This window comes from Diabrotica undecimpunctata, chromosome 5 (assembly GCF_040954645.1).
Source record: "Diabrotica undecimpunctata isolate CICGRU chromosome 5, icDiaUnde3, whole genome shotgun sequence".
NCBI lineage: Eukaryota > Metazoa > Arthropoda > Insecta > Coleoptera > Chrysomelidae > Diabrotica > Diabrotica undecimpunctata.
Window position 1 is genome coordinate 106,235,414 of NC_092807.1, and position 16,988 is coordinate 106,252,401.

A 16,988-nucleotide genomic window follows, 5' to 3' on the forward strand; every position below is an offset into this window, starting at 1 on the left:
CCAATCTTCTATTCTGGTTTTGGTTTTTGGACATCTATATACAGAGAGAAAACTCAAGTGAGTATTATCGTAATTAACTTTAATACCACAGGCAAGCAGCTCTTTATTGAAGTTTTTATTTAATTTTAATATTTCAAAACGGATACCCGTTTTTACCAAAACAGCGACACCAGCAAAACCGTCTGCACGATCTTGACGAACAATATTATAACCTTTAAAATTATACACAACATTATTTTTGAACCAGGTTTCACTTAAAAGAGCAATATCAACATCTTCTTTAATAAGGAAATTGAGTAGGCTGTTTTTATTTGCAACAGCTGATCTAGCGTTCCATTGCATAATTTTAAGTTTAGTTTTAAAAGCCATAAATTTAAGTACCTTTAAAAATATCCTCGAGAACAGTATGCAAACCCTTAGCTAACAAATTATTATCCAGTGTTTCTGCATCCTCAAATGATTTTACATTTTTTATAAATTCAGAAAAAAATTTGACTAACGAAATAACCATCTTGTTTTTTTCACCATCTATTGAACTATTAGGTTTATTGGGATTAGGTGGTAGGGGCTGTAACGGGCCAAATCTAAAAGGAAAGGTGGAGGAGTCTGTAGGGGATTGTGAAACAGGAGTAGAAACTTTCCTTTTTTTAAGTGCATTATGTTCAGTATTAATCCTACTAGGTCCAGGATGAGTAAAGTTTGTTGATTTTTTCATATACGATCTTGGAATGGTAGGATGAGATGACATAATGTCATCAGATACGTTAGGTAGTTTTGGAAAATTTTCTTCAAGATTTGACAATATCGAAAATTTATTGTTACTAACAAATTCGGAAAAAGATGATTCTTTAAATCTTTTTGCTTCTAGAAAGGAGATTTTTTGATCTAACATAATGTTTTTAATTTTTTTTTTGTTCCTCAAAACGGGACAACTTTTGGAGATCGAAATATGATCTTTACTTTTACAATGTATACAAAAAGTTTTTTGTGTGTCGCATATGTGACTATCATTTTTAATTTCTGCACATCGTATACAAAATTCTTGTGTGCCCTTGCATTGCTTAGAAATGTGACCAAATTTCAAACACTTGTAGCACTGTATTACCCTGCCTACAAATCTTTCTACTGGTAAATACACAAAATTAACTACGACATGAGTTGGCAAAACATTTCCTTCAAATGTAACTATAATATTTCGTCTGGGGACGTATTCTGTTTTACCTTCTTTATCTACCTTTCTATGCATTCTTTTAATGTCGGTAATTTTAACGGAAGAGTCTATATGTTTTTTTAAATAATCAGTATCATACCTCGTATCTACATCGTGAATTATTCCCTTGATTTCCAAGAGATGGTTAGGGATATAGGCTTTTAAATTTTCATCTTTTAACTTATCATGTGTTACTAGATGATTTGCATCCAAAATAGATTTTAAAATGACTTTAACTCTATTTTTTCCTATAGATTTAATTTCCTTTAGGTTTTTGATTTTAAGTTTTTGATACAAAATTTCCCCCACCACCATTGGATGTAAACGAGAGATGTTCTGATTATTTAATTTCTCTATATAAACGCAACAGGTATGAAAATCATAATTATTAGAGGAAATATTATACAGTTTAACTTCCCTTGTTTTGCCGGAATCCGCACCAATTTCAATATCCTTATCCATATCCATATCTGGGGAACTTGTCGCAACACTCACTTCGCACATTTGCGTCTTAATGTTATTTTCCTCCCCCATTAGGGGAGGTAAATCACTTATTTACACTAAAATTCCAAGTATTAAACCGATATATTTACACAAACTTTAAATTTAAATATAAATATCGATTTTTAATTACCGCAAAAACTTATCTCTGCTTAATGTGGTTTTATCGTCTGTTCGAACTGAAAGACAAATTCAAACTGTGTAAAAAATCATAAAACTATAAAAAAATAAAAATAAACCATCTTTCCTTCACACTTTCATTCAGGCTTAGGACTGTCATAGTTTATACATAATATAAACATTCGCGTGTTTAGAAGATTATTTTTTTATTTTTTTGTTGTTTTTTTTTTAATTTGTTAATTTTTTTTTTGTTTTTTTTTCGTTTTTTTTTTCAAACTTTTTATACAGTAAAATACAAAAAATTCTTGGTAATAAAAAATTGTCTATTTATTGCAGCTTCTGGATATATGTCAATGTCCTTAAACACAACCTTAAGTCCCTTGTATCTTTATATTTCTGTAAAGTTTTGGATATTCTTTTATCAAGATTAATATATGTTTTCTTGCGCCGCTTTTCTTCTAGATTGAAAGTAAATCGATCATAAAGGTGATCACAATATTCTGCTTCTTTAACCAGGCACTTCACTAATTGGAATACATTGGGATGTGGTCTTATTAATGTATTCAGACGATGATTCCAACCTTCTAAAACGTCATTACTGCGATGTCTTTAATCATGACAATTCCACATTTCCTTGGTAATGTGAGTATTTTCTAACCACTGTTTGACAAAGTAATCATAAAACTGTTCCATTTTTTCAGAAATAGGAGAAGTTTCTTGAATGCATAACCAGCCATCATCGATATCTTCTATGTGCAATCTTATGTGAAAACGTATCTCTTCGTCGTCAGTGTTTTCAGAAAGTCCAATATTTTGAACATTTTTCCATATACATTGATTGAAATGAAAATTACAACCAGAAATTTTGGCTTCGGGAAAATAACTTTCTAAGGCACCAATCACTGCCTGTTCAAAATTCAGTTTTATAAGAGATGGTTTTCAATTTGGTAGTTACTCTTTCATTGATGAAAATAACATATCGTATGTCTCTTTGGTTTTGTTAGGAAGTAACGCAAAAATCAATGGAATTGTATTTGTCTCCTCTGAAGTACTACCAATATCGATATGAACGGTATATATTTGACTAAATTGCTTACTGTAGCTTTTGAATGTTCCATCCATAAATACAGTGTCCTTACTGTTAACCAAAATCTCCCTCTAGCTTTGTTTCTGGCAAACACCAAGATTCTGTATCCCGAGGGAGTGGTCTTGTCGATAAATAAAAATTTCGTTTTGTCGCTCATTGTAATAATTTCTTCTGGAAATACTATTTCGGATGCTGCCGCTGGATCTGTGAGCAGACCACCCGCACGTTTTCTACAATCGTTTAAACCACTTTTCACTGAAGAGAATTTTGGGATGTTTGTCACGAAATCCAGCCCTTTACTATATAATCTTTGAAATTCATCTTGATATATTTTGACATCGGCAAATAACTATTGTCTTCCCTAGCTTTTTTTTGAGCATTGCTTCACTTCTGTCGCTGCAACACTTGGCTTACACAGTTTTCTCTTTCAAACAACTCCAAAAAACCGAACCATCTTTATTTGTTTTTTTCATACGAAAACTGTACCCTTTATACAATGCACATGGTTTTGCCTTCGAAGTTTCAATAATTTGCACATCCATTTTTAAAACACTAACTCACACTGATTCAGAATAATTCTTGATCCTACTATCTCAAATAACGCAATAGAAATGATTGACCATCAATATGGTCATTATCACGTAGAATTTTCAGGTAATTTTTCTGTTACCATACCCTTTGTTAATGACTTAAGTAGTTACCAGTTCGCATTATCAGGTAGAAAGGAAAGTTAGTTCCAGCGATCTCTCATTTTGGGAATTCTAGTTACTAATTATATCTTTCTGTCACTGAATGCCTAAATGAAACTGTTCTCCAAAATAAAGATTTTAATCACCACTCAATCTCTTCGTTTTTAGCCTGGGTTATCCTTGTTTTTGTGAAATTCCTTGTTCCTATTATCAGCATATCTTTCTGTCACTGAATGCCTAAATGAACTGTTCTCCACTATATAGATTTTAATCACCACTCAATGTCTTCGTTCTCAGCTTCGGTTATCCTTGTTTTTGTTGTTTTTGTGAAATTACTTTTTACCATTATCAGCTTCCACCAATTTAAAATATTTTTCTTCTTAATAGCATTTATATTTATCCTTTTTTTTAATATACTAATATCCAATCACCAAATATATTATATAATTTTAATTTTCAATTAATACTTTCTTTCATTATCCAATTACCATTTATACATAACATAATTTTTAATCTTCAATAATATTATTTTTATACTGTTTCTTAATCTTCATTAAACTTATTATATTGAATATCTGGACCTTCTGACTGACTATCTTGAACTTACTGATCAACTTTCTTACTAACTGACTGGCCATTTTGAATCCAAATTATCGAGTATTTATACCTTTTCAATGTTCCAGAACCATCTGGCAAGAAATCATATTCGATTTGTTCCATTTCCTACATATCTGAATTTTCTGGAATAGTCTATTTCGCAAATAGGTTATCTTCTGTGATCTAGAGAATTCTTTACTCTTCTATCGAGAATCTTATCGACATTTAGGCTTTTCAGATCAGAATATAAACTTATATGTAAATTAAACACTCTAATTTAATAAACTACACTACTTCAAATCCGTAACTATATGTAAACTAAACATTTTAAACTAACACATAACCCTATTTCACATTCGCAAATTATTATTCAACTGTCATTTGAGTGCATAGTTGGTTGCCTATACACATGGCTCACTTAAATATATTTACAATATTATAATTATTAAAATAACCAAATACTTTTTATATCTAATATTATCTAGTATATAACTTATACATTATTTTATTTAAACACCATCTTTCTTTCTCCTATGTCAATATCATTTCAATATATATATATATATATATATATATATATATATATATATATATATATATATATATATATATATATATATATATATATATGTACTATATGTTTTGTCGATTTTAAAGCGGCAACCGACCGTTTCATAATATTAAGTATTTATAACGCGATGAATAAATTAGGAATTCCAAAAAACTCATTTGCATAATAAATGTGGTGATGGCGAAAATGCTATCAGAAAAAAACATTCAGAACGACTCGTCAACCCTATTTAAAATGCAAATAGTTTAGGCAGGGGGTTAACACAGAGAAAATGCTGATATGTCGGCTTTTTAACGTAGCCTTAGAAAAAGTTATTTGAGACGCTAATTTAGATAGAGGTAGAGGAACTATATTTAATAGATCAGTCCAAATTTCAAGTATATGCTGACGACGAGGATATTATAACAAGAACCAGGGCGAGAACATGGAAATCCTAATTAAGCTAATCTCAGTACCAGAACGAATGGTACTACATATAAATCAAAATAAAACAAAATTCATGCTGACTAACACAAACACGAGAGCTGGAAATGTTGACGTGGATCTAATTGTCAATAACCAAAACTTCGAAGCGGCCAAACAGATCATATATCTAGGGACATCGGTAACTCCAATAATAACACATCAGACGAAACAAAAAAGCGCATCATATTCGGAGCGGTCTGAGTAAACGGAAAATGGGGGCATATATATAATATCTACACGCATTTCAAGTTTGTTGGAAGACATACTATAACTATAATCAACCGAAATCATCTACAGTAGGCAGGACATGTAGCCCGGACACCGGACCAAAGCTGAGGTAGATAGACAGGGTAACACAAGATACTGAGAACATCGGTGTTGCCCACTGGAAAAATCATGCAAGGTAGAGAGTAGAATGGCGTAGAAGCTTGAAAAGGTCGAGACCCTTTAAGGGATGTAGTACCATGAGGATTATGATGATGATTAACTGAAGTAGCTTCTATACGTCAATATTTCTAATGCTACTAATCTATTGATGTTATAGATATTTTCAAAAACGAAGTATTTACAGATTCAGCCTAAATAAAGGTTAAAAAGCACAAAAATACAGCTCCTGGTATGGATAATATTCATTATGTATTGTTATGTATGCATACTAGTAACATCATTTTTATGTATGTTTTATTAAATGTAAATAATATTTTAAAAATAATATTTTTACTTTATACCCAAAACTCATTATGGTGTTAGTCACTTTTTGGTATGCATTGTGGTGCAAGTCTGTACTGTCATAATAAAATACATAAAAAAATACAAACATTGCAAAAAAATTATGTTAGTTTAACAAGTAAATTTAGTATGTTGACCAGTAAAAACTTTTAATTCAGTTTCTCTGAATGGTTCACTGATTTTTCTAGAGTGTCATAGGCAAAACCTTCGTAATTGAAAAAGTAGTTAATTTGACTTACACCACTATGTTTCTCAGCCCTTCAATTGTTATTTGACGTTTAAAAAAACTGTGGAATGAGTTACAAAATGCACGTTTATGCTGACAAATAAGATGGTAAGATATCTATAAAATTACCTTCATAATGGGGAAATTCAGATTTGTACATACGATAAACAGCAGCATGGGCTTTAAGAACGACATAAGTACACTTATACTCCAGTACTCCGTCACTCTTCACATTGGGTGGCATATAACCCACTCCATAACCCCAATGACAAATTTGCTTGGGTTCGTTTATGGTTAACCAAAATTGCACTTTTGGGAGATTTTGGATAACAATTCTTGAGTAATTTACGAAGTGAGGTATTATATCTGGATTTGTCCAGTCGATGCCATTGTCGTAGAGACCTTGCGGCAAATCCCAGTGGTAAAGAGTCGCTACTGGGCTCATGTTGTACTTAAGAATCTCTGTGACTAAATTTTTGTAATACTGAATGCCTTTTTCGTTTAGGTTATAGGCGTATCCTGAAGGCAGGACCCTAAAAAATAATAGTTCCTATAAATCATACTAGAACAAACCAATATAAGCAACCAAATGCAATATAAAGGGCTTATAAGCAGCATACTTTGTATAAAAATCATCACCTAAAAACATGTTGTCACTAATATCTAACATTCTATACTAATAACAATAACCTGTAAAATCACACAACGCAGTGTCTTTACCTATGGCATTTTAACAAAAAAAAATGTATCATGTGACTCGAAAATTAGCTCTGCAAACAACAACAAGCATATAAATGGTGATTGAGCACTGAAAATAGAAGTTAATAAGAGCTAATAATTAAGACTACTGAGAAGAACTCTAAAAATATAGAGCAAAAATGAAACGCAACCATCTTTATTTATTTTGTTTATCTTTCTTACTCGGCGAAAAGTACAAAAATGATGGTGATTTATTTGGGTAAATTTTTAATGTACCAGTTGAATATAAATATTTCTAACAGCCGTCTATATAATAAAATCGTAGGCTTCCACGGCCAGAGTCAGAATTATAGTTTATTCGTCTTCCGGGTTTGGACCGTGTCATTTGTGAGTGACCCAAAAGTGGGTTCATCTCGACGTTTCGCTACAATTGTATGTAGCTTCTTCAGAAGAACAAAAAAGAAAAAGAAACAAAAGAAAGGAAGATGGGTAGTTAGCAACGGTAACTCAGTTACTCAACGCAACCAGAGGCGAATACTAACTACCAAGATGGGCATTTGGTCACAGTAACTCAACTACTCAACGCATCCAGAGGTGAAAACCAAATGCCAGGACAGGGATTCACGTCCAACAGCTAAGAACACTAACGCGTCGAGAGGCAGGGAGTGAATCCGACGATTACTCCGCTACCGCTCTATTTATAGTCGCAGTGATCTGTCGTATCGGGACGTATCGGCACACTCCGTGGCGCGAACGTCAAGAAGCGCGCGCTGGCCAATCATGTGGCTGCATCGTGGTAGCGGGACCGGAGGGCGGCTCTAGACTGAGATTCCAGATGGGAGACAAGTAGTATCCTTCCTCTCGATTGATATTATGTAGATTTTTTCGGATCTCTAGAGATTCGCGGATTTTCCTGGAATAAAAGAAGGGGCTCTTAGAAATAATATGGGTTTTTTCGAACAATATGGAATGACCGGTTTTTTGGCAGTGTTTTGCAACTGCAGAATGGGAGAAAAGACCTGATCGAATGCATCTTTGATGCTCTTGAATCCGAGTTTTGACGGAGCGACCAGTTTCGCCAATATACACTTGTCCACATGAACAAGGAATAGAATAGACACCACAGGAAGATAGGGGCGGTAATGGGTCCTTAGGAGAGGGTAGATATTGTGAGATTTTCTTGGGTGGTCGAAAAGTAGTCCTGATACCTTCTTTGCGAAGAATTTTGCCAATCCTATCAGTGACACTTCGAATATACGGAAGAAAAGCCACAGGAGTATTACCCGAAGATTCTGAATTTGTCGTCCTAGGGTGTAAAGGGGGATGTAGATGTTGGTGTGTAATATTTTGAATTGTGGACTTGGAGTAACCGTTGGCGACAAGGGTTTTTTGCAGATGGCCAAGTTCTTCTCTAAGGTTGTCAGGTTCAGAAATCGAAATGGCCCGATGGATGAGAGAGTTAATCACAGAATTCTTTTGGGCAGGATGGTGGTGTGATGAAGCATGTAGGTAACGATTCGTGTGAGTCTTTTTTCTATAAACAGAGTGACCCAATCGGCCATTGGGCTTGGAGGTGACTAACACATCGAGAAAGGGAAGGGACCGATTATTTTCTACTTCCATTGTGAAATTTATACTCGGATGTTGTGAATTAAGATGATCTAGGAAGGGAGAAAGGGTATGTTGACCATGGGGCCAGATGATAAATGTATCATCAAAGTAGCGGAACCAGACTTTAGGTTTTAAGGGGTAAGATTCTAGGGCTAAAGACTCAAAGGCTTCCATGAAAATGTCAGCAATGACAGGGGAAAGGGGAGAACCCATTGGTGTTCCAGATATTTGTTTGTAGAAATTGCCTCTAAAAGAAAAATATGTTAAAAGGAGGCATTTTTCCGCAAGATCTGCCAAAACCAAAGACTTGTTATCATTGGTCAAGTGATCTCGCAGAACAACTAGAGAGTCATGTATGGGAATATTGGTAAATAGGGATGATACATCGAAACTGACGAGAATGTCTTGGGGATCGACCGTGAGGGAGGAGATTAAGGTGATGAAATGTGTGGAATTTCGGACATAAGAAGAGGTACGACCAGTATAGGTCTTAAACTGATTCGACAAGTACTTTGCGAGTTTATAGGTAGGAGAGTTAATCGTAGTCACAATGGGACGAAGAGGTACGTTGTCTTTATGGATTTTGGGAAGACCGTAAATTCTGGGGCAGATTGAGTTTTTCGGAACTATGGACTTCTTAACATCATCGGAAAGATCGGATTGTTTGATGGCATGGGAAATTTCGCGTTCGACTCTAGGAGTGGGGTCTCGAGAAATTGTATTATAACAGGATGTATCCCTAAGTAAGTCGTTTACTTTCTCTATGTAGGAAGGAGTATCCAGGATGACTGTGGCATTACCTTTGTCTGCAGGAAGGATTATTATCTCAGAAAGAGAACGGAGATTTTTGAGAGCTATGAATTCCTCACGAGATATATTGGAAGTAGGGATTTTGGCTGTATCAAGACATTTAGCGACGTCAAAGCGGATACGGTCGGCTGGAATTTTGGGAATTGTGCGGAGTGCCACTTCCACATTTGAAACTATTTCTTCGGTAGGAATTCTGGAAGGAGTGATAGCAAAATTAAGACCTTTAGATAGAAGACTGCTTTCTGCACTTGTTAATTGGTGAGAAGAAAGATTAACGACGGTGTTAGTAAGAGGTGAATGAGAAGTAGAAGTGGTGGAATGTGATTTTGTGACCACTACATCTCTACATCCCCCTTTACACCATAGGACGACAAATTCAGAATCTTCGGGTAATACTCCTGTGGCTTTTCTTCCGTATATTCGAAGTGTCACTGATAGGATTGGCAAAATTCTTCGCAAAGAAGGTATCAGGACTACTTTTCGACCACCCAAGAAAATCTCACAATATCTACCCTCTCCTAAGGACCCATTACCGCCCCTATCTTCCTGTGGTGTCTATTCTATTCCTTGTTCATGTGGACAAGTGTATATTGGCGAAACTGGTCGCTCCGTCAAAACTCGGATTCAAGAGCATCAAAGATGCATTCGATCAGGTCTTTTCTCCCATTCTGCAGTTGCAGAACACTGCCAAGAAACCGGTCATTCCATATTGTTCGAAAAAACCCATATTATTTCTAAGAGCCCCTTCTTTTATTCCAGGAAAATCCGCGAATCTCTAGAGATCCGAAAAAATCCACATAATATCAATCGAGAGGAAGGATACTACTTGTCTCCCATCTGGAATCTCAGTCTAGAGCCGCCCTCCGGTCCCGCTACCACGATGCAGCCACATGATTGGCCAGCGCGCGCTTCTTGACGTTCGCGCCACGGAGTGTGCCGATACGTCCCGACACGACAGGTCACTGCGGCTATAAATAGAGCGGTAGCGGAGTAATCGTAGGATTCACTCCCTGCCTCTCGACGCGTTAGTGTTCTGAGCTGTTGGACGTGAATCCCTGTCCTGGCATTTGGTTTTCACCTCTGGCTGCGTTGAGTAGTTGAGTTACTGTGACCAAATGCCCATCTTGGTAGTTAGTATTCGCCTCTGGTTGCGTTGAGTAACTGAGTTACCGTTGCTAACTACCCATCTTCCTTTCTTTTGTTTCTTTTTCTTTTTTGTTCTCCTGAAGAAGCTACATACAATTGTAGCGTAACGTCGAGATGAACCCACTTTTGGGTCACTCACAAATGACACGGTCCAAACCCGGAAGACGAATAAACTATAAGCCGTCTATATAGACTAGCCGATATCTGTTTTGGGTTGGGTTGGTATACTGCCCTATTAAGAAAGAACCCCGTTTCTCCACTATAGCGAGTTTTGAGAAAAACGCGATTAAAGATTTTTGTTTAATCCCTTGTGTTTTTAGTACAATAATAACACAAAATCATTCAGGGTAGAGTGTGTAACATTGTAGTTAACTTTTTTCAAAAAAAAAAATTGCAAAATTACCATATGGACATTAGTTATGCAACATACGGGCTGACAAAGTGAAGAATTATGTCAAGTTTGCTTAGCTAAAACCACGTATTAATCCAAATTTGTCTTAAGCTTGGTTTTAACTATGTAATTATTATAAAATTTATGTAACTGCGTCGAAAGGCAAAACATTTAAATATTTTATTAATATTTTTTATGAACATTTGTTGAATAAAACATAAGTATTTATGAAAAACGTTTATTTAAAAATACAAAATGAAAATTAGATATTATTAATCGGAAATTTTCAATTCTTCCCAAAATTGATGGCAGTTCGCCGGTATAATTTGACCTAAGTTTTTTAATATTTGTTCTTTGTGTTGCTTTATTCCTTAGAAAAAACCTCGCATATCGTTTTATCCTACGTTAAAAACCCGTATCTGCTGAGCATATACCAGGTTTTTACTACGAAGCGTTAAATGCCAGGTTTATACTAAGCATAATAGGCATTTTTGGCGTTTACGGGGAAACTTATAGTCCGTGTAGAAAGTATCCCAAAAAATGAAAGCAGAATTATAACTTTTCGGTATTTATTTTTATCACTTGAAATCTAAAATTTCAACAAATAATTCACCTCATTTACTTATACAACCTCCATTGAAATCTAAACACTTAACTAAACGTCCAGGTACACCCGAAACTAGGTCAAGGCTATAATTTTCGGTAATGGTGTTCCAGGCCTGTAAAACTGACCGAATCAAACCTTCTTTATCTTCAATCACTTCACTTCAATCTTCTTCAATCTTCATCAGTTCCCATATGTTTTCAATGGGGCTAAGTTCTGGAGCTGTTGCTGGCCACGGAATTGTTGCCAATTCGTGTTCTTGCATCCAAGCTTGAGTATAAGGGTACCACCCCCTGGATATAAAACATGAGCCGTTTTAAGAAGAAAACCATTTAGGATGTCACAATATTTCGCACCATCAACAGTACCATTAACTATACAGAGAGGTGTAGCACCACGCTGAGATATTGCTCCCCAAACCATTATTTTAGTGGGAAATTTGGAAATTTGAACAGTAACATTTCCTCTTGATAGGACTTTTAGATGATTTGCACCAAGCTGGAAACAACTTTCATCAGATATAAAGACATCATTAATTCATCGATCTCGAAAATGTTGACAAAAATCTATTCTTCGTTGCCTTTGTGGAGGTGTCATTGTAGGGATTTTTTTTGGATTCCTTGATATGTAGTCTTGCTTTTTTAGTGACATGCGGACAGTTTCTGGGCACATTTTTATTCTTCGTTGATTTCCAAATCTGTTCGCTAATTTTTGAAACCCTAGGCGCGGATTTTGTCGTCCTAAAGCCACTAAAGCATTTAAATTGTTTCCGCGAATCTTACTCAGTCTACCCGAAACTGGTCTATATATCATGTCTATGCCATTTTGTATCCTCTTTATTGTCTCATACACTGCACTTTTTCCGAGTTCAGTCAAGCGAGAATTAGTCAATTCGCATTAATTTTTTAACATTTCGGACACCCTTTCTATACAAATATTCCACCACTTTTCTTTTTTCTACTTGCGACATTATTTCACAAATCTTAAGTCTGTTTACAAACAACAATATTTGACAGATGGTGTTGTCATGCGATTTTGTCCATAACCTACTATCGGCACAACCTACTTGATGCATTACTTTTGTCTTAAAATGTTACAAAAAGGAAATCTATTAAAATTAGGAAAAATATAAGATTTCGGATACTTTCTAGACGGACTATATTTTCTTTCATAAAATATTTGGAAATATAAAATACGAGTTTTTCTCTATGTGAAATTGTTATATAAATCATAATTATTCATATGGTGCAAATATCCCAACTTTTCAAATTTTGGAGATAAGGGGTTCTTTCTTATAGTGTATTTTTATGTATGAGAGAGTAATAAAACAATAAATTATGTATGCAAATCCCTAAACTGTTGATACGGGTGACTCAATGAAAAACAGATATTTGTTAACGAGTTTACAGAAGTATATAGGAAAACAATTTTAAATTGAGTATGATCACCAGGTATAAAGGTTGGAGCAGAATAGAATACAATATTTGTGAGGGTTACTAATCCCTAAATAAGGTTGCCAGTGTCGGAGTGATGGAGGTTAACAGGTACTAATGAATTTGCAAGAAATGTAAGATGTTTATTTTATTGGTTATATATAACCAATAAAAGTTTAATAAGTACCTACCTATTTGCAAAATAAAGTTTAATTCTTTAGATAAAATAAAACGTTTTATTTTATCTATTTGCAAAATAAAGTTTAATTCTTTGCCTATTTGCAAAATAAAGTTTAATTCTTTAGATAAAATAAAACGTTTTATTTTATCTGAAATGAGTGCATTCCACGAAGTAAGGGTTTCAACAATCAAACATTTAATTCTTTAATTCCAGGAATCTACGACAGTAATTGACTAGATAATTACCTTCTAAACTTATTCCACAGAAAATGTGATAGTGGGTTTTTCCATTTTGTAGGAAGGTCCAAGAGGCGTATTCAAAATTCTTAACAGTTCACTAAAAGTAGATACTTCAGTTGCAAGGTGCAGTTTATTGTGTATACTAGTGTTATGGAAAATTTGGAAGTGCCGTGTAAACGCCGAAAAATTGGTCCTCTAACAGTTAATGAAAAAACATTAATATTTAATTGTTTTAAATCATTTACAGACAAACGTTTATGTGAAAGTGTTGATGAGACCGTTCAGTTAGTTAGCAGTACACTTGGTGTTGGGAAATCTACGATTTACAGAGCTATTAAAGAAGAGAAATGTGGTAGTTTTCAAATGCCACGTAATGCTCCAGGGAAACCAAAATTTCAAATAGAATATCATTTTAAAGAAGGACTTCGACGGAAAGTGCATGAATTCTTCTTTAGACAAGAATTTCCAACATTGGATAAAGTTCTTGTCTCAGTTTGAGATGATAAGGATTACCCAGAAATGAGTCGAAGTACGTTATGGAAACTTTTAAAAGAAATAGGCTTCCGCTGGAAAAAGAATCCCAGAAAGTCTATTTTATTAGAAAGAAGCGATATTGTCATATGGAGAAGACATTTTTTAAGAACCATAAAGGAAATGAGAAACCAAAAAAGAAAAATATTTTATCTTGATGAAACATGAATCAACGAGGGTCATACACCAAATAAATTTTGGCAGGATGAAACTGTTACAAGTCAAAGGCACGCTTTTGTAAATAACTTATCTACTGGTTTAAACCCACCATCAGGAAAGGGGCGCAGGCTGATAATAGTACACATTGGCAGTTCAGACGGTTTTGTTGAAGGTGGTTTATTAACTTTTGAATCAACTCGTACCGGTGACTACCATGAAGACATGAACGCTGATGTCTTTCAAGAATGGTTCGAACAAATGATAGATCTTCTTCCTAAGAAATGTGTAATAGTAATGGATAATGCAAGTTATCACTCCAGACTTATAGAAGGACTGCCCACAACCAAGTGGTTAAAAAAAGACTTGCAGAATTGGCTGAGTTCAAAAAATATTACGTACCATCCCGGATCTATAAGAAAGGAACTTTATTCGTTGTGTGCCCTTCATAAAGAAAAATTTAAAAAATACGAAATTGATGAAATTGCCAAAAATCGTGGAATGACAGTACTTAGATCCCCACCATATCATTGTGAATTAAACCCGATTGAACTGGTATGGGCACAGATAAAGAGTGAAGTTTCAAGAAAAAATACCACTTTTAAAATTCATGATGTTAAACAGTTGTTTTTGGAGGCCGTAAATAATGTAAAACCTGAAAACTGGGAAAAGGCAGTAAATCACACTATTAAAGAAGAGGAAAAAATGTGGAAGCTGGACAATATTACTGATAAAATTATCGAGCCAGTTATTATAAATCTTGGTTCTGAAAGTTCATCTTCTGAATCTGATTTGGATTTGTAACAAGTAGCTGTAAGTTTTATATTAATATTTTTATTCATCTATTTAACATACCTTAGACGGTTTTAAAAACTCTTTTTCTCTTTTGTAATTTTTAAAAATTAAAAAAAATGTGAATTTTTTAAAACCCTTTTTAATGTAGGCCAGTCAGTTCTAATATAGTGTGCGATAAAAGAGGTCACTTTTGTTTACATACACATAACACTTTATAACACTGAAATAATTCATTTATTTTTTACAATTATTCAAAGTAATTTTTCAATTAATCTTGAGCACGCCCATGGAGTGGTCGGAGCTACCAGTTAAAATTATGCTAATTACTCTCTCGTTCATAAAAATAAACTATAGTAGGGCAGTATACGATCCTTTTTTTTGCTTTAAATCGCTGCGAAATATTATTATAAATGGTAATTTCACTATGTTGACACTTTAAAAGGCGAGCTGAAGATTTTATTAAATAGTTTGTGAAAAAAATTGGAAAGATTCAATTTTTTTCTCGTTTTCGTTGCTATATCTTGGCAGCTATGGATTTTAGAAAAAAATTGTGAAGACAAAAAAGTTTTGCAATGAAATTTCGAACAAGATAAAACTGATATCAAATTAAAAAATAGTTACGATTATTGCAAAATTAACAAAAACCAATAAAAAAGGGTCAAAAATCAATTGATTTTTTCAGTAATTTTTTTCAGGTATTTAAAAGCAACATGAAATCTTTAAGTTAAAACTTTTTTGTTGAATGTGTTTGTAGGTGACTACTTGCATGTCTAATCAAGACTCACTGCTGATGACCTGATAAGACTGAAAACGTTTTGATTTTCACCTAATCCTTTTGGATGAAATTTAAATATATCAATTACAAAAAAAGTATTTATATTTGCCTTTTAATTTTTAAATACAGCCAACCACCGGGAATTTTTCTTTAGTATTTACATAAGATTTTGTAGTAGTAGGTAGTCGCAAAGTAAGCAATCTAAACAAAATACATTACTATAATTTACGAATTATATTACCTAGACCAAGATATAGAAAACCTGTACAATTTCGCCCCTAGATCAGCTGCCAACTTAATATCTTCCTTATATCTATGATAAAAATCACAAGCAACATCAGCAGAGTCGTTATTTTTTATCGGGGATGGTATTTTGTGAGTAAACGTGTCCCAAATGCTCGGACCTCTACCGTCCTCATTCCAAGCACCTTCAAATTGGTATGCAGAACTACCAAAACCATATGGTATGTCCTTGGGAAAGTACCCACCTTTTTTGGCTTCTGTTTCACATCTATAAAAAATTATATTTAAATTAAGAGCACGAGTTTTTTATTTATAAGCACCTGCAGTATAATAATTATCCCAGAAAACTTTTATCATATGTCATAGATCAGAATTTTTAGTTTACATTTTTGTTAAAGTAGGAAGTTGCAAATTATTTTTACAATATCAGTATTTGTAAAAAGTCAAGCGTTGGAAAGCAATGGAAACGATAGGGGCCAAACTCTTATGATTTTCTTCTGCAAAACAGGCTATATTATATTGTAGACAAAGAAAGTGGACTTGGTAATCACCAAATGGCTTAGCCGTCTGAGCCAGTGGCGCACCCAGAATATGTCTGAGGCTACCTCCATTTTGAGTCCCTAAAATTTGGGTTTTAGTTTAGTTTAAAGTACTAAAGATAGCAGTGTCAAAGATTCAGGTATCGGTTATCCTGCATACCAACTAAAACCACCCTCTCTTACTCGTGCGCAGTTGACTGCCGCACGTACCGTACTCCGAAAGTGAGGTGGCCGCTGTAAGGCTGACGACATTTTTGGAACACTCCCTTTTCTTATCTAGATCTTATCTATTGTTCCAAAGCTATTTTTTGTGGCATTTTAAAGTAATTACTATTTTAATGGGAATAAGCCACAATTAAAGGTTAACATAAGTTTATTGACGTTTGACATTAATCCAACTTGTAAATACAATACATTTTGGAGATGTTGTATATTTAAGAATTAAGTTTTATGTTTAGAGTAGAATCTAAGTTGTATTTTAGACATTACTGTTTGTGTTAGTCTGTATGCAGCTTAAGATCATGAACTTTAGTGTGTAGACAGCTTAAGCTGACAGCTGACAGAGAACAATGATGGCCGCTAGTAAGAGCCCGTAATGTAAGTTTATATGTTTTAAAAAAAAGAAAATAAAGTTCTCCAG

General features: G+C 34.2%; 1 protein-coding gene across 1 annotated transcript in view; it reads right to left on the minus strand.

The window, feature by feature from the left end:
- Positions 1-16,988, minus strand: part of LOC140441650 (myrosinase 1-like) — an 84,458-nt gene that overhangs the window by 51,937 nt on the left and 15,533 nt on the right. Inside the window, exons 2-3 of the mRNA XM_072532510.1 lie at positions 15,808-16,077; positions 6,325-6,728 (exon numbers count right to left, since the gene is read on the minus strand). Of these exons, the coding sequence (XP_072388611.1) occupies positions 6,325-6,728; positions 15,808-16,077 (674 nt within the window). The remainder of the gene's footprint in view (positions 1-6,324; positions 6,729-15,807; positions 16,078-16,988) is intronic.